Source organism: Passer domesticus, chromosome 17, assembly GCF_036417665.1.
Source record: "Passer domesticus isolate bPasDom1 chromosome 17, bPasDom1.hap1, whole genome shotgun sequence".
NCBI lineage: Eukaryota > Metazoa > Chordata > Aves > Passeriformes > Passeridae > Passer > Passer domesticus.
In genome coordinates this window covers 10,052,421-10,074,401 of record NC_087490.1, presented here as the reverse complement: position 1 = coordinate 10,074,401, position 21,981 = coordinate 10,052,421, and the positions used below count along the sequence as shown (strand labels likewise).

Genomic DNA, 21,981 nt, shown 5'->3' with positions numbered 1-21,981 from the left:
GACCCTTTGTCTTGTGGTCCGTGGCGCAGGCAGCGCCTCGGGCACCCCGCTGTGTGGCCATCAGGGGGCCTCCGAGAGGGTCCGCGGCGTGCGCGGCGCGGCTCGCCCGCCATGTTGAGCGTGGCGCCGCGTGCCGCACACGCGCCGCCCGCCGCGATGGGAGCCCTGGCGCGGCCGCCAGGCCGTTTCCATCGTTTATTTATTCACCGATCGCTCCGGCCGCGGCACGGCCTCCAGCGCTCGCACGGTCTACGCGATCAACGCATAACCGGGGTGAGCCGCGAGCTCCCGCGGTGAAGGGGCGTGGCCGGGGCGTGGCCGGGGGCGTGGCCAGCACCGAGGTTATAAAAGGGCGGCGGACAGCGCTCCTCCCCTCAGTGAAGATGGCGGCGCTGAGGGCGGCGGGGGCGGCGCTGCTGCGGCCCCGGGCCGGGCCGGCTCCGGCCGCGCTGGGCTACCACAAGAAGGTGAGGGGCGAGCGCGGCACGGGGAGGGACGGGGCAGCGCGGGGTGGCCCCCGCTGACGCTGTGTCCTGGCAGGTGGTGGATCACTACGAGAACCCGCGCAACGTCGGCTCCCTCGACCGCAACGCCAAGAACGTGGGCACCGGCCTGGTGGGCGCCCCGGCCTGCGGCGACGTCATGAAGCTGCAGGTGACCTTGGGGACCCGTTGGCACCTGGGTGGGGTCACACGGGGCTGTTGCGAGGGTTAAAGGTGCCCGTGTCCCCTCAGGGCTTCCCTCATGCCCGCTCTCCCCGCGGGCCCGGCCGAGCTGAACCGGGCACTGAAGTGTCTCCAAAATGCTCCCGCAGGTGGAAGTGGACGAGAACGGCAAGATCGTGGACGCCCGTTTCAAAACGTTCGGCTGCGGCTCGGCCATCGCCTCCAGCTCGCTGGCCACGGAGTGGGTCAAAGGGAAAACGGTGAGGGAGCTCCGGGAGGGCTGCAGAGCTTCCCGTGTGCCCGGGTGGGATCACGGGGGAAATGCTCTCCAGGAGTCCCTGCACTGCTCTGTGCTGCAGGAGTGACTGGCAGCCCTGTCAGGGTTTCAGCTGTAGGGCAGTAATTGTGTTTTTCAACAGCCATCAGAGAATCGTTAAGGTGGGAAAAGCTCTCTAAGAACATCAAGTCCAGCTGTTCCCCCAGCACTGGCAGCTCCACCACTCACCGTGTCCCCAAGTAAAAAATTTCACCAGGAAATTACTTTGTGTCCTATACAATGAGCAAAACCAGGCTGATGGCAGAAATTTTAATTATAGAGGACCTTTAGATCGTTTCTGCCAGCAGTAAATGCACCTCAGTGTTGTGATAGAGGATGAACAGAACTTTAAAACAGGCCAAGTGGGGACGGTGTGTGACACTGATAAGTCAGTCAGACATTCCTTAATTCCCACATCCCTCACTGCCCTGGGCAGCTGAGGGGATCTCCCCTGTGGATTCTGCTGGCTCTGGAGCATTAAACCTGAGCAAACACAAACAGCAGGGCCCTTGACCACCTCTGCCTGTGTTTCAGGTTGATGAAGCGCTGAAAATCAAGAACACAGACATTGCCAAGGAACTCTGCCTTCCCCCTGTCAAGCTGCACTGCTCCAGTAAGTAAAAACCCTGGATCTCAGGTACCCTGGGAATAGCACACATGCTTCTGGATGCTGTTTTCCAAGCAGTTTCTGCACAGAGAAAACCTGTTCAGATTTCAGGGTTAATTCAATAATTTCCAGATCGCTTCAATATTTGGAGCCTGTGGCTCAGCAGACTGGTAATAAACAATCAGATTCTGAACCACATCATTATCTGAAGTTGTATTACATGAAATCAGCATTGTAGGAATTCAGTATTGTAGGAATTCAGTATTTTAGGGATTCCATTCAGATTCTACTCCTAAGACCAGCGTGTGCTGCTGATCTCGTTTGCTCACTGCTGCCTGCTTTTTGCTTTTACTTCATCCTTTGTCCTAAAAGCCCTCGAATTGTCCTTAAAATGCTTTTTTTTTTGCTTTGCAGTGCTGGCTGAAGACGCCATCAAGGCTGCCTTGGCCGATTACAAACTGAAGCAGGATTCAAACAAAGAACCCGACAAAAAAGCCGACAGCGCCTGAACCGCCTGCGCAGCTTCCCCTGCTCCCTCCTCACTCTGCAGAGCAACTCCCGAGCTGTTGTAGGAGCCTGTGCACTACTCAAGCTGTAAGATACGCACAAGTTACGCACAACGTGTCCCTGTGGTGTCCAGCCACCCCGTAGTGCTCGCTGGATGGTGGGGGCTGCTGTCCCCTCGGGAATGCCGCGGGAAGACTCCGCTCCGGAGGCCAAACCCCGCTGTCCGGTACTGCAGGGGCTGCACTTTGGTTTTTGTTTTGGGAAGATGTCTAGTTTTGCCTAATATTTTATGGAATTTGGTGGGAAGCGTTGCCCTGGTTTGGATGTGTGTGTCAGAGCTGTGGGGCCGTCCCTGGCTCTGGCTGTGTCAGGGTTGGTTTCGCAATCCGGGGGCAAATTCCTGCTCTTGGAATTCTGGGGCCTTTTGCTGGTGCCAAAGGGAAATGTGACCAGGAAACACTGGTGGTTTCTGCTCCCATCCTGTCACCACTTAGGTTTTGAAGCTCTTGTTTGAGGAACAGCCTGAATTTTGGGGTGTTTTCTCTAAGAATTTCACTTCTTCGCTCACCAGGTGCTGCCTTAGAGTTGTAATTCCTGAGCTAGAGGAAAGTATCCCTGCCCAAGGAAGGGGTCTGCAACTGGATGATCTTTAAGATCCCTTCCTACCCAAACCACGCCAAGATTCTCTAAAGTACACCCTCAGACTGGAACCCCAGTGGGGAATAGCAGAGCTGGAATGCAGAGCTGAGGGGGAGCTCCCAGAGTTCCTCTTTTGTGGAGGAGTATTTCCAAACCAAGCAGACAACACACTGGCAGACTTCACTTTTTAACCTTCTAACCCCCCACAAGACACATCACTTCCCATTTTTCATACTGAGGGTGTTGTTAAACATTTAAAACCACATTTAAAAAAAAATTGTCTCGTTCTGCTCCATCCGGGCACAATATTTGTAATTTTTAACACAGAGGTCACACATTGCTGAAAGTTTGTCACTCACATGGTCCCTCTTGTGGTTCCTCAGCTCTTGGCACCCTCCAGCAGTGTCTCTCCCTCATGGAACAGTCATGCTATTTCCCAGTTAAAAAAAAAAAGAAACCAGTACAGGGAAACTTCACACACTCACATCTGCTCTGGGGCAAAAGCAGCTCTTTGTGGTGGCACACTCTTCCCAAGGGAAGGTTGTCCTGAGGCAAGGACATAATGGGATAAAACACAGGGATACAGGAGGTTCAGGGATACAGGGATGTGCTGCTTTTGGGGCAGAACAGCCTCACTCACCTCCCAGTTTTCCCTGCTGTCCCCACTGCAGCAGCTGCACCCCAGGGCTGTGGCTGAGCCCTCCACAGCCCCACAGCTGGGGGTACAAGATAAAGGTTTCCTGGAAGGGCACGTGATGTGCTGATGTGGGGACTGATAACACCCTGCCCAGGGCTCCACTGGCCCTGGAGCCCAATCCAGCTGTGCCCCTGCAGGAGCACAGGGACACGGGGACTGTCCCCTGGCCACCCCACGGCTGCAGAGACACACGGGACAGGAGCTGTGCGGAGGAAACGTTTATTTCTAGCTGAAGGGGTTCAGGAAGTGAGGCAAAAATCCAGCTGGGCTCTGGGGTAGAAGAAGAAAAGGAGGGTCCTTGTCCCTAAATCCTCATCCCTCTTTCCCTTGGCCATGGGCAAAGCTGCCCTGTGTCCTACAGACATCCAGCCCTGGTCCCATCCCTTCTCCCAGAGGGACACAGCTCCCAGCCAGGAGCCCGCCACAGACCAGGCTGCTGCTGCTGATTAAAAAAATAACATTTGGGAGGAAGCTGTTGGCACAGTGGGGCAGAGCTGCAGCTGGGGGGGTGCACCCACCCAGTGCCTGGCGTGGGAGAAGCCCCTTGGGAGCATTCCAGTGCTGGGGAAAACCACCAGCTGGCAAATCCCCCCCATGAGCATCCCATCAGCACCAGGGTCGGGGGAGCTGGGAGGGAATGGGATCTTCATCGGGGCTTCCTTGAGCCACCACGTACGTTCGGAGCCTGATCCACCATGTCCATCCTGTGTCCCAAGCCAGCAGCTCCTCAGGCTTGCCCGGGACTGTGTCCCTGCCTCAGATTCCAGAGGGAGCCTGGGAGCCATCCTGGGGTGCATCAGGGGTCTCCTTGCTTCCTGCGCTCGCCGCTTCCCCCGCGCCTGGATTTTGGGCAGCGGGCTTGGGTTGCTCACCCCCCTCCTTCTTCTTTCCTTCCTCCTCTTCCTCCTCCTCCTCCTGAGGGGAATTCTGCTCGCCCTGGGCCCCGTTGGCCAGCGGTGCCTTGTGGGGGGATTTGAGGTTCTGGGCAGCAGCCAGGATATCCGCCTGGAGCTGCCGGCCGCCGTCCAGCGGCTCCTCCGCGCCCGCCTCGGGGCTTTTCTCGGGCACCTCGCTGAACGCCCGCACTCCCCCCGCCTTGTCCCGCTCGTCCACGTATTTCTTCTTGGGAAAGGAGGAGGGGTAGTAGGCAGAGGCCTTGTGCTTCTGCCGGACGATGACGGCGGCGCAGATGATGAAGAGGAGGACGAAGGACAGCGAGCCCACCACCACCACCAGCAGCAGGTACTCCTTGAAGAAGTCCACCAGCCCGTCCAGCACGCCCGGAGCCGAGCTGTTGGTCACCGTGGTCCCCGGCGCGTCCCCCACGGTGGGGCTGATGCGGGGGGTCACGGGCTGGGCGGGCAGCGTGGCTGACGCCTCGTCCCCGTCCCCGCTGCCCGCCGTGTCCGGCAGCACCGGGCGGTGCCGCGGCGCCGCCGCCTCTGCCGGGGCCGCCACCAGCAGCACCAAGAGCAGCAACCACGTGCCCATGGCTGAGCCCATTCCCAGGATTCCTGCAGGAGACCTGTGGGATGCAGAGAGGTGGGGGGACATGTTAATACCCCAGCAGAGCGAGCCCCCAAACCAGCCCTCACCCGCCTCAATTTCCTTGTGGAAGTAGAAAGGCAGCTCCGGTTTTCTCGGCCTGACAGAGCAGGGGGCTCTGTTTGTTTTGCAAGGGTGCAGCTGGAAGCCAGCTGGGTGGGATTGCTCAAGGCCGGGGGACCGGGGCTGCTGCCAGCGCCCGGCTCCAGACAACGGTCATTTGGCTGATTAGAGAATTCCTGAAAAATGGAGGTTTGCAGTGGAAACTTTGACACAGGCGACGCTGCAAAGGGGCTGGGCCCTGCGCAAGAGGCATTTCCCAACCGCCGTCCCAGACCGTTAATTCCCAGCTGGAGCACGGCTAAAAATAGTTTGGGGCAGGATTTCACCCCGGTGCCACCATGTGCTCGAGTGGAGCTGGGATGGGGTGTGGGACAAAGGGAGTGCAGGGAATGGGGTCAGGCTGCCTGAGTGTCCCTGTGAAGGGGGAAAGGCTGGCTCCGTTCGTGCTGTTCTCATCCGGATGGGGCTGGATGTGCCCCGTTCCACAGCCCCCAGTGTGAGCAGGATGAGTCCCTGGCCAGGCTCTGCGCCCCACGGGATTTGGGAGGGGGACGTGACCGTCTCCACCGCGTTGTGAGACATTCCCGAGGGACATCAACGCGTGCCACGCCACGTAACGCCACCGAGCCGTTCCCAGGGCTCTTCCCCTGCACACGGCTCCGTGGGGAGCTCTCAGCAAACAGCTCCCCAGGTTCATCAGCAGTGACCCCCCCATGACAATTCCCCAGTCTCAGGCTCCCCAGATTCCAGCCCACATCCCATTTTCCCCCAAACAAACCCCAAGCCCGAGCTCTACAGACCGAGAGGGACTCCAGCAGCAGGATTTGGCTTCCAGGCTCTCTCCTGGCTGCACAATCTGGTTTCCATTAATCCAGTGCAAAAAAACAGCAGCAGAGGTGGGAGGTGCCCCGATCCCCAACTCTCCTGCCTCCCCACGGGCACTGCTGTGGCTGTGGGGTCACAGCACTGACCAGCACCAGCAGAATGAAGGGTTTGAGGGGCTGAGATGAGCCCCTTCACCCTCCTCTCCACCCCAGACAGGGGTCCCTCGGCAGGAAAGGGGTCCCGGGATGGGGACGGCATCAATTCCCTGGCAGCCTTGGAGGGGCTGAGCAAAGCCCAAAGCAGTGCCAAGAGCAGGGCCTGGCACCACAGCACTGCCAGCCCTCCACCCCATCCCAATCCCATTCCAACCCCTTCCTTGCCCACCCCCAGACCCACAGCTGGTTCCCAGCTCCGCTTCCCAAGCGCTCCAGAAATTCAGGATTTTGGTGTTGTCCAGAGGCAGCACGCTCCAATTCCCGCCTGGAAATGCAGCCATGTGGCCAACTCCGTCCCGTGTCCCGCCGTGGGGACCATGCCCAGCCCTCACTGCAGCACCCCCGGCTGTGGCACAGCCGTTGCCCTGCTCCAGAGCCCCCCAAAAACTGGGGAGCAGCTTGGCACATCCAGAGGGATCCTCACCTCGCCCGCAGCCGGCGGGACGCAGCCGGGAAGACGGGATCTGTCCCACACACCTCGAGCCCCTTTCTGCAGCCTGCTGGGATGGAGCCTCCTCCTTCTCCCTCCTCTCCTCCTCCTTCTCCTCCTCCTCCTCCTGCGTCGCAGCCCGGGACCAGCTTGTTCTCATTACGGCCGGGATGGGGAGGGGGTGTGGGAGGCCAGGGAAAGGCAGGCAGCCCCCAGCCCCCTCCCAGATGGAATCCAGCTGGGGCTGGGGGTGTTTCCTGGCTTATCCTGTCAGCAAAGGAGCCACGGTCCCCCCATCATCAACCCCGGAAGGGGCCACATTTTGGGGTGCAAGTGGGGATGAGGGTCACACAGGGGGTTGTTTTTAATGTTGTTTTTATCCACAAAGGTGGGAGTAAAGCCCATCCGAGGGTCCAAGGGGGACAGTGAGGGATGTGGGCTCAGTGCCCTGGCATTATTGAGCCAGTGGGGCAAACATGGCTTAGGACCATCCCCGTAATTTCAGAAGAACATTTCCTAAAATCCCAGCCTGGAAATGCTCTGGCCTGGGCACCCCTGCTTTGGGGTGCAGGCAGGGACACAGGCAGGGGTCCCTCTGCTTCCCCAGGCACATACAGCAGCTGCTCAGCTCCCCGGGTCCTGGTCTCCAGTCTTGGGGTCTGGGGGCATCTCCTGAGCCCTCTCAATCTCTCTCTCCCCCTGCCCTGGTCCCCTCGGCCTGGCCTGAGGTTGCTCAAGACACTGCAGCCGCTGCGTGACCTCATCCTGTTGCTATTTTCCTCTGCTGCTCTCTGGGGACCTGCCAGACCCCCCAAAAAGCCATGGCCAGCGCCTGGGGACCGTGACCCCCGCGGGTGGGGGGCAGGGATTCTGTCCCCTCTGTCCCCGGTGGAGGGGCTGGCGCCGCTGGGGTTTCTCCGGCGTCGCCGCCGGCGTCGCGGCTCCCCGAAATAAAGGCTCCGTCCGTCTGGCTGCCCCGGCGGCTCCCTGCAGCTGCTCGGGCGGCTTTTCCCGGCCTTAAGTGCTCAGTGATGAAATCTTAGAGGGGAAGGGGGAAAGGCGAGGGGAGGGCCAGGAGTTCCAGCAGCATCCGGCCCTGCTCCTGCAGCCCAGGTGGGGCTGGGGCTGAGTTCCCCCCACACACCCATTAATGCCGGTGTTGGGCTCAGTTTCCTTGTCCAGGGTTTCCATTCCACCCTGCCCAGGGTCTGCATCCCCATTGTCCCTCATCCAAGAGCTCCATCCCACCCCTGCCAGCATCCCCATCCTGCTTCACCCGCAGCCTCCATCCCTCCTTGTCCAGGACCTGCATCCCACCCTGCCCTCGCTTCCCACCCTTCATTGCTCAGAGTCCTCATCCCTCCCTGCCCAGTGTCCCCACCCTCGCAGCCGGGATCCCCGTCCCAGTTCCCGGTGCCAGCTCCCACCGGCCATTAGGATGCCGTTTTTGCCTCCGAGCAGGGCAGGGCCGGGACCGCCGGGCCCCGCCGTGTAATTTGGGGCAGCAGGAACGCGCGGCAGCGCAGGGCTGGGCTGGGCGGCACAGCCCGCCCGGGGAACCGGCAATTTGAGGCATTTCAGCCTCGCTCTGCTTCTAATTTGCTTCCCTGGGCTGCGCTTTGCTGTGCCAGCAAAATACCCGGAGGGCGCCCGTCCTGCAGAGATGCACGGGGCGCGTGGAGCTCCATGTGCAGTTCAGTGCGTGGGATTGTGCCACCTCCTGTCACCCACCACGGCCCGGTGCCACCCCCGGCCCCTGTCACCCACCACGGCCCGGTGCCACCCCGGCCCCTGTCACCCACCACGGCCCTGTGCCACCCCCGGCCCCTGTCACCCACCACGGCCCGGTGCCACCCCGCCACACCCTGCCCTGAGGATCCTGCTGTGACACCGCGCAGGCTTCCTGTGAATTCCTGTGCCGTGAGGCGGGCGATGGCAGCCCGACAGGACCTGCTGACTGCGCCAAATAGGGCAATTCCCGGCTCCTGCAGTGAAAGAAAGATTCTCCTCGCTGGGCTCCTGCTGCAGAGCGGCTGGCACAGGGCTGGGAGTGGGAGCAACCCCTCAGATCTGCACCCATCCTCTTCCTCAGGACACACCGGCCTCATCCTCACCGGGGGCAGAGGCTGGATGAGCTGCTGTGGGGTGAGGCCAGAGGGTTGGAGCATCCCTCTTTCCCTGTGGCTGCTTTGGCTGGCAGGGCGCTGGCGTGGGGACACAGTGGGACAGAGCAGGGTGGCATCAGCAAGGAGCCCACGGGCAGGGTGTCCTGCGTGGGGACAGGCCACGGCCACCAGCTGTGGGCCCGGCTGACTCACCCATAAACATTTACATTCACAGCCGGAGCGGGGCCGTGCAGCTGCCAGGATCCAGATGGAAAATATCCCAAGCTCAGGGTGAATGTAAACAGGCAGCAGGGCCGGGATGCAGGTGAATGACCACGCTGGCAATTGCCCCTGGACAGCCAGCCCAGAGCGGCCTTCGAGGAGGCTGCAAGCTTGGGAACGTGGGGAAGGGGATATGGGGATGTGGGAATGGGGATGCTGAATCTGGCAGGGCAGGGGTGAGGATGGAGAGATGGGGACATTGAAGCTGCTCACAGCAGGGATGGGGATGTGGGGATGGGGAGCCTGGGTGGAGCAAAATGGAAAAATGGGAACATTGAGCCTGGAAGAAGAGGGCCAGTCCTGGCGTATTTCCACTCCCCCAAGGAAGGGATCAGCTGGTGGCCTGAGGGGTGACTGACACCTGCCTGAGCGGGTGAAACGCTGGGACCTTCGCTGGCCTCTCATGGATTCGCTCTCCCCATTCCTCCCAGTCCCAGCTGGATGATGCCGAGACCCTGCGGCCGCCGCTCTCCCCGGGGCCGAGCACCTGACAGGCAGCGGCGGCTCCGGAGGCGTCCCCGCCTCGCTGCAGCGACCGCAGGCAGGAACACGTTGTGCCGCGAGCGCACCCGTCCTGTCCCCGTCCCCGTCCCCCCGCGTTTCCGCCCCGTCCCCCCCGCCCTTCCCGCTCCCACGAGGCCGAGCCCAGGCGGGCAGGGGGTCCCGGGGGCTGCGGTCCCATCCCCAGAGTCCCGGGGTCTGGTCCCTGCCTGCCGAGGAGTGACCGCGGGTTTCGTTTCTGCTCCCCCAGGGGCTTTGTGGGGGAGGATGGAGAAGCGAAATTTCGGCAGCAGGATGTGGGCAGGGAGGGCGCTGCCAGGAAGAGACCACCATGTCGGGGTAACTCTTTAATGGGATGCGCTTCGGGGGCTGAGCTGACCGCGGGGCAGCAGCTCCGTCACAGTGGTCCAAGCGAAAACACCGGGGGACAGGGCGGGCACCTGCGGGATGCAGGAGCCATCCCTGCGGCTCAGGAGTGCTCCGGCAGGAAGCTGCTGAGAGTCAGGTTGTCTCCGTCGGGCTCGGCGCTGCCGTCGGGCAGCAGCAGCTTGTGCCTCCGAGCGGGGACCGGCCGGGGACCGGCGGCCGCCTCGGCGTCGGGCAGCAGCGAGGAGATACAAACCATCTCGGTGCGGCTGAAGCGGCGCTCGCCCGACCGCGCCCGCCGCCACAGCAGCGTCCCCAGCACGCCCGTGCACACCAGGAAGGTGGCGGCCACCAGCCCCAGCAGCAGGATGGCCAGCAGGCACTTGCTCATCACCCCGCTGGGCTCCCAGGGCACCGCGGTGGCCACCGCCGTCGTGTCCCAAGTGGCCGGGAGGGTGGATGCAGGCGGAGATCCGGATTTCTTGGGTTTCCTGTAGCCGGTGCTGGTGAGGATAAAGGCTGGGGGGGCTGTAGAGCGCGGCCCCGTGGAGGAGCTGCTGTCCAGGCCATCAGTCACTGTGTCCTCCTCGATGAGCCAGCCGGGGGTGGTGGTGGCGATGCCCTTTTGGGCTGCTGTCGCTGTGGCAGGCTCTGAGCCTGGCAGCAGGTCGGGATCAGGGGGATCGGTCTCATCCATGGGATCAGCTGTGGTGGGCACTACAGGCACCCGGAGCAGGCTGGTGCTGGCGCTGGGCACTGCTGGTGCCACAGAGTCCTCCAGTAACTCAGGTTTAGGGGAATCTGCCTCATCCATAGGCTCGGCTGTGGTGGGCACTGTGAGCACCTGGAGCAGGCTAGTGTTGGTGCTGGGCACTGCTGCTGCAGAGCTCAGGAGCAGCTCAGGCTCGGGGGAATCATCCATGGGATCGGCTGTGGTTGGCACTCGGAGCAGGCTGGCCTTGGTGCCAGCTGCTGGCAGTGGCACGGAGCCACCATGGCTCTTGTCACTGCTGATCATCGTGGTGGCACCGGGCTCCTGCCCACTGTCATCCCTCTTCCCACGGGAGAGGGACAGGGGCTTGGCCTCCCCCCAGACCCACTGCCCGCCCCAGGGCAGCCCTGGCTCCAGCAGCTCAGCCCCACACGCCCACAGGGGGCTCAGCACCAGCAGCACCAGCACGGCCCGGCCCGGCGCCATGGGACCTGCAAGGGGCAGAAAGGGCAGGTGACATCGGGGTCCTGCTCCCCGCGGGAGAATGCTGAGCGTGGAACTGCCCCAGTGTGGGATCACACGCCAACCGAGGATCCTCCTTCCCCTCTGGAGAGGGGTCCTCGGCTTTGGGGGGATGGTAGAAGGCACCCAGCGTCCTTTTCCTGCCACAGCCCCCTCCTGCAGGAGCTCAGCACCGATGGCTCTGCTCCAGGAGCAAGTTTTGATAAGGAAGTTGAGTGTCTGGAAATGGGAAATCAGCCGTGATGGAGGCGGCTGCTGCGGGATGGGGCAGTTGCGGGATGAGTCTCCGTGTGGAAATGAAACCACAGGGATGTCACCCACGTTCTGACAGACACCTCTTCCCAGGGTGCCCGTCCTCCCCTCCACCCGCCAGGCTGGCACAGGGCTCCAGGGCTGAGGCCACCACGAGCCTGTGTCTCTGTGCTGGAGCAGGAGAGGCAAATCCACCCCAAACTCCCCCCAAATCCCCCTGTTCCATCACCAATCCCCCCCACGTTCTCCCGGCAGCCCCGCTGGGCGGAGGCCACCGAGATCCCGAAGATCCACACCCAACAGCATCCAGACACGGCTGAATGCTCCGAGCATCCCAGGATGCTCCCACATCCCCAAAGCACCCCCAGGCACCCGCACGGAGCGTGGCACCCTCAGGGACCCAGAGCACCCCGGGGGCCCAGCCCCGCTCCAGCCCCTTCCCACCAGGGCTCACCTGTGCTGATGGGCGCGGCGGGATCCCAACTGCAGGACTCACGGGCGAGGGCTGGCACGGGCCGGGGGGCGAGGGCGGCCCCAGCACCGGACCCGCGGGGCGTCGTGGGCCGCCCTCCGCCTGCACCTCCGGCCGGGCGGGGAAGGGCGGGAGCGCGGAAAAGCGGCTGCGGTTTCGGAGCCCGCGGGGGAAGGACGTCACGGCGACAGCGGGGCCAGTGAGGGATGGGGGGCTGCGGGCACCCCCGGGGAGGGTGGCAGGGTGTGGGCTGCACCCCAAAAAGGGGCTTCCTCGGAGGGCTCGGCCCCACCGGCGGCCCCGCGGAGCAGCTGCGCTCCGGGGCTCGCGTCGCTCCGAAAGCAGAAGTGACGGCAAACCTGGTGCCAGGGCTGCCACCCCCGCGGGCACGGTGTGGGCATGGCCAGGGAGGGGACCAGCGTGCCCTGAGATACCTCAGCACCGGGAAACGCTTTAGCACACGAGGTGGAGGAGGGTGAGGGCCTGACGTGATGTTTTGCACAGCCCTTGTGCCGGGCTCCTTCTCCCTGCACCATCCCCAGGATGCTCGGAGGGGCTTTCGGGGGCGCTGCCTGGCATTGTCCTGGGTGTTGTCCCAGCCTCGTGGCACTGGCACGACAGGAAACCCCCCGCCCCAACCGCAGCTCTGGGGCGGGAGGCGCAGCCGCAGCCGCAGGAAGGTGCTGCAAGAGGCACATCCGCAGGAACGGGCTCGGGGTGTCAACAACCCCCCGCCTCGGAAACCCGGCCCGTGCCTGCTCCGAAACACCTGGCCAGGGGCTGGAAGAGGAGGAAATGGGGCTCAGGCCGCTGGGATGAGCATCCCTGGGAGGGATCCATGGTGCTCAGGGAGCGCTGACTCTGGGAGCATCCCTGCCCGGCTTTGGGGTGGTGCCGGGGTCGGGGTGTTCTGGAGGTTGTGCAACATCCCCTGAAATGCCTCAGCCCTGAGAAAACTCAAACCTGGGTGGAGTAAGAGATGCTGTTTCCAGCCCAGGCTCTGTGTCATTTCAGACTTCCTGCAGCCTGATTTCACCTGGGGAGGAGCAGAATGAGGCCCCCTGATCCGGGGTAATTCCCAAGCAGGGCTGTTCCTTCCTGGGAACTCATCATCCCCATCCACCCCGAGATCCCCCAGCCCACCTGTGCCATCACATCCCACATCCAGCCAAGCTCTCGGGCTCATCACTGGGAATCACCAGGGAGGATCCCAGGTGTGATCCCAGGAATGGGCCCTGGCTCTCCTGGGACAAGAGCAGAAGGTCCCCAAGGACCCCCTGAGCCACAGCCCCCCACTGAAGTGTCCCTCACTCCATATCCCAGTTATCAATCAGAGCTGGAATGCCGAGAGCCAAAGGAAAAGCCAAGCAGAGGCAGTTTATAATCAATGACTTTTATCTTTTGAAAATGGAAGCAAATATTTGGACAGATACTCTGGCCGCTCTATAAGAGCGCGTCTTTCCGGACTGGGCTGGTTCTCTCCCGGGATATCACGGCTACAAAAAGCTTCAGGCACTGACTCCGGTTGAGCCTGGCGAGGCATCAGTTCATTTAAATAAAATACAGGCTAGGAACTAAAATCTCCCACACCCCCACCCCCGGGCACCTCAATCCAGCGGCTCCCAAAACTGATTTCCCTCCAATGTTAGGAACAAACCCGAGGTCCCCGAGCACACAACCCTGAAGTCACACGTACAAATCAACACAGAAATCACCACTGTGGGGAGAACAACCTTCAGGTTTGGGATCCAAAAGAAAAAAAAAAATCCATAAAAATACACATCTCAGGCATTTACTGCAATACAGAAACGTCACCAAACAGCCAAAGAACCTGGAGCAGCCGGATTGTGGATCCACGGGCACAGGGCAGGGGATGCCACTTGTCCCTAAAACACAGAAATCCCACTTTTCTGAAGCTTTCCTGCTCTGCAATCCCACCACATCCTCTGTCTCCTCCATCCCGTCCTCGTGCCTCTCCAGCTACGTCCCCCGGCCGATTCTGCCTCCACACACACATCCCTCCACAACAGGGAATCTTAACCTGGAGTTCTGAACATGCAAACACTGGGAAAAATGGAAAATTGGAGAATTCCTAGCTAAACTAATGGAAAATAAAAAAATCAATCACTTCAGCCTGGATGAGGGACTCGTGTCCAGTGGGATGCTCCGGGGGGGGAGCACATGGAGCTGCCACAGGGACAGAATCCAGCTGGGATAAGGACCCAGGGCTCTCAGACACCTGATGGTCTCTGCCCACCTCTGGATCCAGGATGGGTTATCAGCACTCCCTGGCACTGCAGGGATGGGCTGTGCCAGGAATGGCAGCACCAATCCCGCCTGGCACAGCTTCCTGGGGTGTCCTGGATCCCATTCCCAGCACAAGGACACAGCCTGGGAGCAGGGAGCCAGCCTGCCCCACCCCTGACAGCTCCTCCACAGGGGAGACCCTGCCTGAGCAGCCTCCATGGAATTCCAGGAGGAGCTCGCCAGCCTAGAGCCTCTCCCTGCAGGATCCCAAAGGAGCTCTGTGAGAAACCAGTTCTCCAAACTGGGAGCAAATCCATCCTCCCAGTCCCTTCTGAAGGGCTGGGAGTGCAGGGGGGGTTTGGGGTTGGAGGTCGCTCATCTGATCCGGGAACAAATCCTTTCCTGCAGGGAAGGGTGGGAGGCAGGAATGGGAATGATGGACAGGAGAAAAATGATAAAAAAGTAACAACAGAGGCATTTTGTGGAGAATTATCATGGAAAAATCACCTTTCTGCTGCTAGTGCTGCCTTGGAAGCACAGAAAATTCCTATTATCAGCACTGGTGTGAAGGGCTGATGGATTCCAAAAGCTCCTTAAAATCCATGAGCTCAGGAGTGTTGGGGGGCAGGAACAAGGATTTACAGCAACGACTGCTGGCATCCCACAGCTCACCTGGAACTCCATGGATAAAAACATTCCTGCATGGAAGTCACTTCTGCCTTGAAATGGAAATAAAAATGAGCAAGTAAAATGAGTGAGTTTGGTCATGGAAACAAACCTTGGGATTGTAGGAAAATGGGAACATGGTGCTGGCTTAAAACTTCAGTAGGAAATAAATCCCTTCGTTCAGAATGATATATTTGTATTTTTCTGTCAGCCAACAGGGCTAGGGACACATTGTGGAGCAGGAAAGGCAGCTGATCCCATCTCCAAGGGGATTCCACAGGGAAGAGAAAGGAAGGGAACCCACCTGATTGTTCCAAATGGAGGATTTATACAAAATAGCTTCAGCTTTGTTCTCTGCACAGTGTAAACACCCCCCACACCCCCTGTCCCTTGGAATGGAAACACAAATACTGCAAAAGTGGCAAATAAGAAAAATAAAAGCGATTTTTTTTTTCTATTTTTTGGCAACTCTAAAAAAAAAAATGGTTAAGAACAATGTGGCGTTGGTCCCTAAATCTAGAAAAAGATATTTGGGCATGACACTGAAAGTCAAGAATGGATTCGTTTTTCAAGGATTCATAATAACATCTGGAAAAAAACCCAAAAAAACTGTAAAAGTAGCACTTCTCGTTTTTGCCTTGTTTTTGACACAGTCACAGAAATTCATTGGAACATCGGGAAACGAAAAAAAGATCTTTCACTAAAAAGCTTGGCTTGAAATCATCGGCTCTCGTTGACGTGGATTTAGGAGAACAGGAAAGCTCGTACTGGAATGCTGCAGGCTGCTGCTGGCTGAACTGGGAGCTGGGATGTGCCTGGGCTGGCGGCCCCGTCAGTCCGCGATCTTGGCCATCTGCTGCTCCAGCTTGGAGATGCGCTCGTCCTGGTTGGAGATCGTGTCCTTGATGGATTTCAGCTCCTTCAAAATCTCGTCCAATTTGGCGTCGTTTTGCTGGAAGATGAGAGAAGGATGAGTGAGGAGAGCTCTGGGGTTTCCCAAGGAAAGGGCTCCTCCCTGTGGGATTGTTGGAGGGATGAGGGTGTGATGGACTCTGGAGCAGTTGGGATGCTCAGGGCATGGAGCAGCATCTCCAGCAGCACCAGGGCACCCATCCAGGACCAGCAGCTGCTCTTCAAGCCATACTTTCCCCTGTGTCCCAAAGGACAGGGATTAGTGGTGAACAAGGTGCTGCTGCTGGGTTAGGGTTGGACTTGGGGATCTTGAGTTAGGGTTGGACTTGGGGATTTTGAAAGTCTTTTCCAATTGTAATGGTTCTGTGATTTAGAAAAAATAATTTCAAGTAATCTTCCATATCTACGGAAGCATTAGAATCACAGAATGATAGAATATCCCAAGTTGCAGGAGACCCACAGGGATCATCCAGTCCAACTCCTGGCCCTGACCAGGACACCCCAACAATCCCATCCTGTGCCTGAGTGTGTTGTCCAAATGCTCCTGGAGCTCTGGCAGCCTTGGGGGAAGAACCTTTTCCTGATATCCAACCTAACCTTCCCCTGACAGAGCTTCAGCCATTCCCTCAGGCCCTGTCACTGGTCCCATCCTGGCATTCCCTCCTGAGGCCACCACCCCCAAAATTCCTGGAGTTTACTCACGGAGTTTGAGGCATCCGCTGCTTTCTTTGGAGCGTTTATGAGATCACTCTTCTTGTTCCCAGCAGGTTTGTTGTCCAGTATGTTCTTCTTGACCACCTTGAGATCCCTGTTTTTGCCTGGAATGTACCCGTGCTTCAAGGAGATGAGGAGAGGATCAGCGTTCTTCCCCTCAAACCACTCCTCTGCTTCCAGAGCTGCTTCTGGGCCGGCTGTGTCCGGGTACAGGTCGTCCTGGAAGAGGTCAGACTGCAAGGCAGGAGACATGGATCAGTCAGGAGCTTTGGGAGGCAGGAGCTGGCTCCAAAGCCTGGCCCCAGGGCAGTGCTCACCTTGCGGGGAACCGTCATGATGATGGGCTCACACTTCCTCTCGTGGAGCTTGAAGAACCTGCCGTGGAAAAGGAGAGGTGGGACAGGGAGTGAGGATCAGGGAGATGGGAAAGGAGCAACCCCAAGGAACCACAGAAATCCCTGAGACCACCAGGTCCAACCATTCCCCCAGCACTGCCAAGGCCACCATAACCAATGTCCCCAAGTGCCACATCCACATGGCTGTTAAATCCCTCCTGGATGGGGACTCCCCCCTGGCCCTGGGCAGCCCCTTCCAACACCTGACCCTCCTTTCCATGAAGAAATTGTTCCTAGTATTTGAGATCCTTCCCCCTTGTCCTATCACTTGTTCCTGGGAGAAGAGATGGCTCATGTTCCCAGCCAGCAGTGACGTTCCCTCCTGGAGCCACTGCAGTGACATCCCACGATGCTTCCTGCCCTTCCCAGGTTTTCTGAACCACGGCTGCCCTGTGCTCACTGCTCTGCTGCTTTAACCACTCCTGAAACCCCCAGCCCCAGCTCCCAGCCTGGGATGGGCTCTCCTCACCTGGCAATCTCACACTTGTTGACGTCGAGGCCCCTCTTTGGCATGAACCCCATGCCCCTCTGCGGCTCTTTGCTGCTGAAGGTGTTGAGGTAGTGAACGTACGGGGACTCATCCGTGATCTCAAAGTAGCGGATGCTGCTGTCACCCTGCAAGGAACCCCAGGAGAAGCTGCAGGGCCTGTGTTCCCTGTGCCCACACTGCTGCTCCCATTTCCTTCCAGGAATGCTGCCATGGACAGCTCACAGCTGTTTTTGAAGCAAGGCTGATCCCTTCCACAATCCATCAACTGAACAATTCCTCCAAGTCCCGTTCCAAACACTGTGGGACAGGGATTGAGCTTGTGCTTCCCTTCCTCACCTCTTGTGGAAAAACCTCCTGCCATATCAGGCAGAAAGGCTACAAACCAGTTTATCCTCAATTCCAAGCAATTCCACCACACTGCTGTCTCTGAAACTGCAGGAGGGGTGGCAGATAGAAACCAAACATTCCTCATCAGCTGCTACAAAGATGGGATTTATGAACATACTTGTATGGATCCTCCTTTGTAATTCCTTGCTCATCTTGGCTTTGGCTCCTATTTGTAGGAGTCCATCACATGTGGGCACCAAATTCCTACAAATTGCTTTTAGAAAGGAGCACCTAATTCCAGTTTTCTATTACTTAATCCCATAAAATTACAGAGAGCTGCCACATGCTCCAGCATCTCCGAGGACAAGGAAGACAACACCCAAAATGTACCTTCCTCCCATGCCAGTGTAAAATCATCCAGGTCAACACCAGCAAGAAATGTTTTGGCAACTTGTTCCACTAGGAGCAGCTTTACCTAATCCATCTCCAAGAAACACCCAGGTCCTTCCCAGGTTCTGCAGAGTGAGGATCAAACCCATTCCAGAGCAGCCTGGTCTCTCTGCAGCCCCACATTCACTGCCCCCCTGATATTTTGGGGGACATTTCACAGGCACCACTCCCTCCAGGTGCCTCCAAAGCCTCTCCTTACCTTCCCACACAGGTAAATGATGTTGGTGTCTGGGTCATAGAAGGGCAGCAGGACCCCGTTGCTGGTGTCCATCTCGTGAAGGGCTATTGGCTCCTCCATGTTTTTCTGGAAATAAAAATGCCAGGGGTGTTAACAAAGACTGGAAAAGCTTCTGTTCATACAGGGAGGGTCTAAATTATTAACACTCTGTAGGCAGTGAGCTCCCAGTGGTGTCTGCACCACCCAGAAGGATCCGTGTGTTACAATAAATGCTGGGAATGTTCATGAACTGATTCATTCCCCAAGGGCACTTTAATCACTAAATTAAATAAAAACAGGAGCCAGGAAAAATCACCAAGCCAAGGGAAATATGTGACACAGTGAGTTAGTGTCAGTAGGATGGATGATGGGACAGAGCCTCCTTCCCTGGAGACACTCAAAAGCCACCTGGACACAATCCAGGTGGTCCCTTCCACCCTGAACCCTCCTGGGATTGCTGCTGGCCTGCTCTCCACAATGCACAGAGAGAGAGAGAAGTGACCTTCCCACAGCCCCTCTGCTCCCTGTGCATCTTCCCAGGCACTTCCAACCTGCAGCTCCATCACTGCTCTGCTCAGTTCCTTCACTGAGTGACCACACAGCCCAAACCATGGAAGCAGGAGCAGGCAGCAGATGGAATGGGAAGAACCTCAAGTACATAAACTCTGAATTTAGGAAGGAATTCTTCTCTTTGAGGGTGGTGAGGCCCTGAAGAAGAAGGCCCCAGAGAAGCTGTGGCTGCTCCATCCCAAGGTCAGTTTGGATGGGGCTTGGAGCAACCTGGGCTAGTGGAAGGTGTCCCTGTCTATGGATTGGAACGGGATTGGCTTTAATGTCCCATCCAACCCAGGCCATGCCACGATTCCATGGCTGCAGGGCTGGTTGGTAACCCCATGGACCAGGCCATTCCACGATTCCATGGCTGGCTGGTGACTCCATGGATGTGAGAGCACAGGGATTTGGGATGGTACCGGGTTCCACAGGGCCAGCTGCCGCTCGCTCATGCGGCTGAAGCCGGTGGTGAAGATGTTCCCATCTGCCAGGAAAATGGCTCGCATGGGCCGGGCTCCCTCGTGGGTTTTCTCCTTCTCCTGGAAGAGAGGAGCAGGTCAGGATCAGCAGTGAACAGAAAAACCCTTGGAGTGGTGGCTCCTCTCTTCCTCCATGCAGGAGGAGATCCAAGGAGGAACATCCAGCTCTCCTTCCCTGCCGCCTGAGGGAAGAACCCAAACACTGAGCCACGGGAGAAGGGACATTCCTGGCTCATTCCAGCTTTGCCAATCAGCCTCTTGCAAGGCTGAAGGAAAACCTCTTTGTAAGCTACAACTAAAGCTCTGCTTTGCATGCACAACTCTGGAACTGTAATTATACAAAAGGATTAGATGTGGAATTACACTCCTGCAGGTTTAAAACTGAGCCCTAAAATCCCAGTTCAAACACTAATCCCAATAAACCCAGACAAATCCTCCAACTCCTACAATTCCTCCTGTAATTTTTGAAGAAAGCGACTCAACGTGGTGTGTAAAATCCACATATTTCTTCCATATTTTCTTGCTCATTCCCTGCTGGAGTGAACCCAGTTGTTTCTTTAATGATTAAGCAAACTTACAGCAACAATTTCTTGTTTCCTGGGGTCGATAACTCGGACTTTTTTGTCTTTGGAAGCTGTGCAGATGAGGCTGCCGTTGCGATTCCAGCTCACGTTGTAGATCATATCCATGTGCATGTCATCCAGGTTGATGAGGGCCTCTCCTGTTCCCACATTCCAGATGATGATGGCATTATCACAGCCTAAAATGGGAAATAACAGCTCCAGCCACAGCACTGGGGTACACAGGGGCAAAGCCAGAGGTGGGGAAAAAGAGATAAACCCCCTGCAGCTCCAAAGGTTTTTTTGGGGAAATCAAAACCCAGACTGGGAACTCAGGAGGGATTTTTATCAATGGAAAACACCCAGCTCATCCAACAATCCAGCTGAAAGGAGTCACTTCTTTCCTTGGGACCCAACCCATGAAAGCCTCAGAGTATAGCAATGGATAATGAATTATCCAATTTATTTCCATAATGATGTGATTGATTTTCAGTGGTCAAAAGAATCTCATTCCATGGACTGTATTGGCCAAGGAGACAATTTGCAAAATGCTGTCCATGAGAGCTTGTGGGAAGAACAGCTGGACTCTGGGATACTTTGCAGGGATCAAGGGAAAGGAGAAACACTTGGGCCTGTTCTAAAAGTCTATGAAAACAGGGATGTGGGGAATGCAGATGTAAATTGTTCTTGCAGATCAAATAAAGTCTGGAACAACTTTCATACTCCAATTCCAGACAATTCCTTGGTGCTTATCCCTGTAAACTGAGGATAAAAAAGGCTGAGATACAGAGGGGGCTGTGAGCCACGTGTCCCAGTGTTCCCAGCTACTGCCACGGGTCTTGTGATTCACAGGGATTTGAGCAGCTGGGAGAGGGAAGAAGGAAAAGCTGGAGAGGAAGGAAGGAGGGAGAGGAGCTGTTGGCCACGCCTGTGCCCCGTACCTGCGCTGAGCAGCACGTTCCGCGCCGTCGGGTGCCAGGCCACGATGCCAACTCTCTTGGAATGGCCTTCTAGCACTACCACGGGCTCTGTCAGGGACAGGGTGAGCCCGTTCTCGGGAATCTGCCACACCTGGGAGGGACAGGGAAGGAAAGGAAAGCTGCTCAGGCAAGGGCAGCCCCTGTGGAGAGCGCGTGGCTCGGCCGCTTCCCGCGTCCCGCAGCCACCGGAGCTGTCACCTCTTGTGTAAACAGGAAGGGAATCAGGGAGGGAATCACTCCCAGCTGTCAATAAACCCTTGGCTGATCCATGAGGAACGTCCTTCCTCACTCGTGTGCCAGTACAAACCCACAGCTCCTCATGGTGCATCCCTGTATTTCCATGTCCATCACCCAGTTCACTCCTGTTCCCCAAGGAGTGTGGAGAATCCCCCCTGCAGCTCAAATCCCATGGGAACAAGCTGCTGTCCTTCAAACTGTGCCTGTCCCTCACAGGGATGATGCTGCAGCTCTAGCACTGCCTGCTTTTGATTACTTTAGGAACACCAGCAATTTGTTTTCTCATTAGATTCAGGATCCTCCCAGATCCCATTTAATCAGGGAAGAGCGGCTTGGTCCTGGAAGAAGCCAGAGCAGCCCAAATCAGCACTGCCTGCTCACTTCTTGCCTGGTTACACAACACTTCTGTTGCAAACTTCCTCAGGGAAGGGCCACCAGGAGGAGGAACAGCCCCCAAGGATGCCAGAGCACTGCAATTCCAGCAGGAGGCTTTTGCAGCTGGCAGTGACCAGGGATGGGACAGACAAACCCATCACCCCAAAGCCCCAGGGCAGGATCAGCCCCACCAAAACTATTCCTGCAATTCAGCACTGGACAATCATCTTGGAATTGAATTTGACCTACATAGAGGGTATTAAAAAATGACATGGAATTCCAGGGAGAGCTCCTCGGGGAGCAGTTGGAGCTGCTGTAGGTAGGTGGCAGCATTAGAGCACGTTTGCTTTGCTTCCCATTGTTTGCTTTTCCTGGAGCTGGGAGAATGGGGCTTGCCAGCCCCTGCCCACGGTGCCCAACAAGCTGTGGGATGTGAGGGAGTGGATTTAGGAAGCCAGACAGACCGAGATGGACACATGGATTTCTGTGCTAATCCCAGTTTTTCCCTTCTCAAAGGAATTACTAGCACTGGAAAAAAAAAACCAAACCAAAAACCAAAAAAACTCAGCAAGATGCAGAGATTCTCAGTGGGTACCAGCTCACCTCTAAATAACCCAAAACTGATTTGGTTTTTCATGGACACAGCCCCCAGTGCCCTC

At 57.7% G+C, this 21,981-nt stretch overlaps 4 protein-coding genes across 5 annotated transcripts in view; 1 reads left to right on the top strand and 3 right to left on the bottom strand.

Moving 5' to 3' along the window:
• Positions 1-154: 154 nt before the first annotated feature.
• ISCU (iron-sulfur cluster assembly enzyme) lies at positions 155-2,406 on the top strand. Its single transcript, XM_064392467.1, has 5 exons — positions 155-467; positions 541-654; positions 815-925; positions 1,516-1,594; positions 2,003-2,406. The coding sequence occupies exons 1-5, from the start codon at positions 384-386 to the stop codon at positions 2,095-2,097; spliced, it is 483 nt and encodes a 160-aa protein (XP_064248537.1). The 5' UTR covers positions 155-383; the 3' UTR covers positions 2,098-2,406.
• A 1,228-nt stretch (positions 2,407-3,634) lies between these two features.
• On the bottom strand, positions 3,635-6,629 carry TMEM119 (transmembrane protein 119). 2 transcript variants are annotated; one of them, XM_064392466.1, is made up of 2 exons: positions 6,504-6,629; positions 3,635-4,956 (listed from the first exon to the last, which is right to left on the bottom strand). In XM_064392466.1, the coding sequence occupies exon 2, from the start codon at positions 4,932-4,934 to the stop codon at positions 4,188-4,190; it is 747 nt and encodes a 248-aa protein (XP_064248536.1). In that variant the 5' UTR covers positions 4,935-4,956; positions 6,504-6,629; the 3' UTR covers positions 3,635-4,187. The 2 variants fall into 2 exon arrangements, with proteins under 2 accessions (XP_064248536.1, XP_064248535.1); XM_064392465.1 differs by lacking the exon at positions 6,504-6,629 and having other exon boundaries at positions 3,635-5,106.
• Positions 6,630-6,654: 25 nt separating this feature from the next.
• SELPLG (selectin P ligand) lies at positions 6,655-12,647 on the bottom strand. Its single transcript, XM_064392464.1, has 2 exons — positions 11,704-12,647; positions 6,655-10,966 (listed from the first exon to the last, which is right to left on the bottom strand). Exon 2 carries the CDS (start codon positions 10,959-10,961, stop codon positions 9,867-9,869), a length of 1,095 nt encoding a protein of 364 aa, XP_064248534.1. The 5' UTR covers positions 10,962-10,966; positions 11,704-12,647; the 3' UTR covers positions 6,655-9,866.
• A 451-nt stretch (positions 12,648-13,098) lies between these two features.
• The window catches only part of CORO1C (coronin 1C), a 39,163-nt gene continuing 30,280 nt past the window's right edge, over positions 13,099-21,981 (bottom strand). Inside the window, exons 4-11 of the mRNA XM_064392461.1 lie at positions 20,672-20,801; positions 19,749-19,930; positions 19,111-19,230; positions 18,122-18,226; positions 17,125-17,270; positions 16,578-16,635; positions 16,249-16,494; positions 13,099-15,586 (exon numbers count right to left, since the gene is read on the bottom strand). Coding sequence (XP_064248531.1) covers positions 15,467-15,586; positions 16,249-16,494; positions 16,578-16,635; positions 17,125-17,270; positions 18,122-18,226; positions 19,111-19,230; positions 19,749-19,930; positions 20,672-20,801 — 1,107 coding nt within the window. The 3' untranslated portion in view covers positions 13,099-15,466. The remainder of the gene's footprint in view (positions 15,587-16,248; positions 16,495-16,577; positions 16,636-17,124; positions 17,271-18,121; positions 18,227-19,110; positions 19,231-19,748; positions 19,931-20,671; positions 20,802-21,981) is intronic.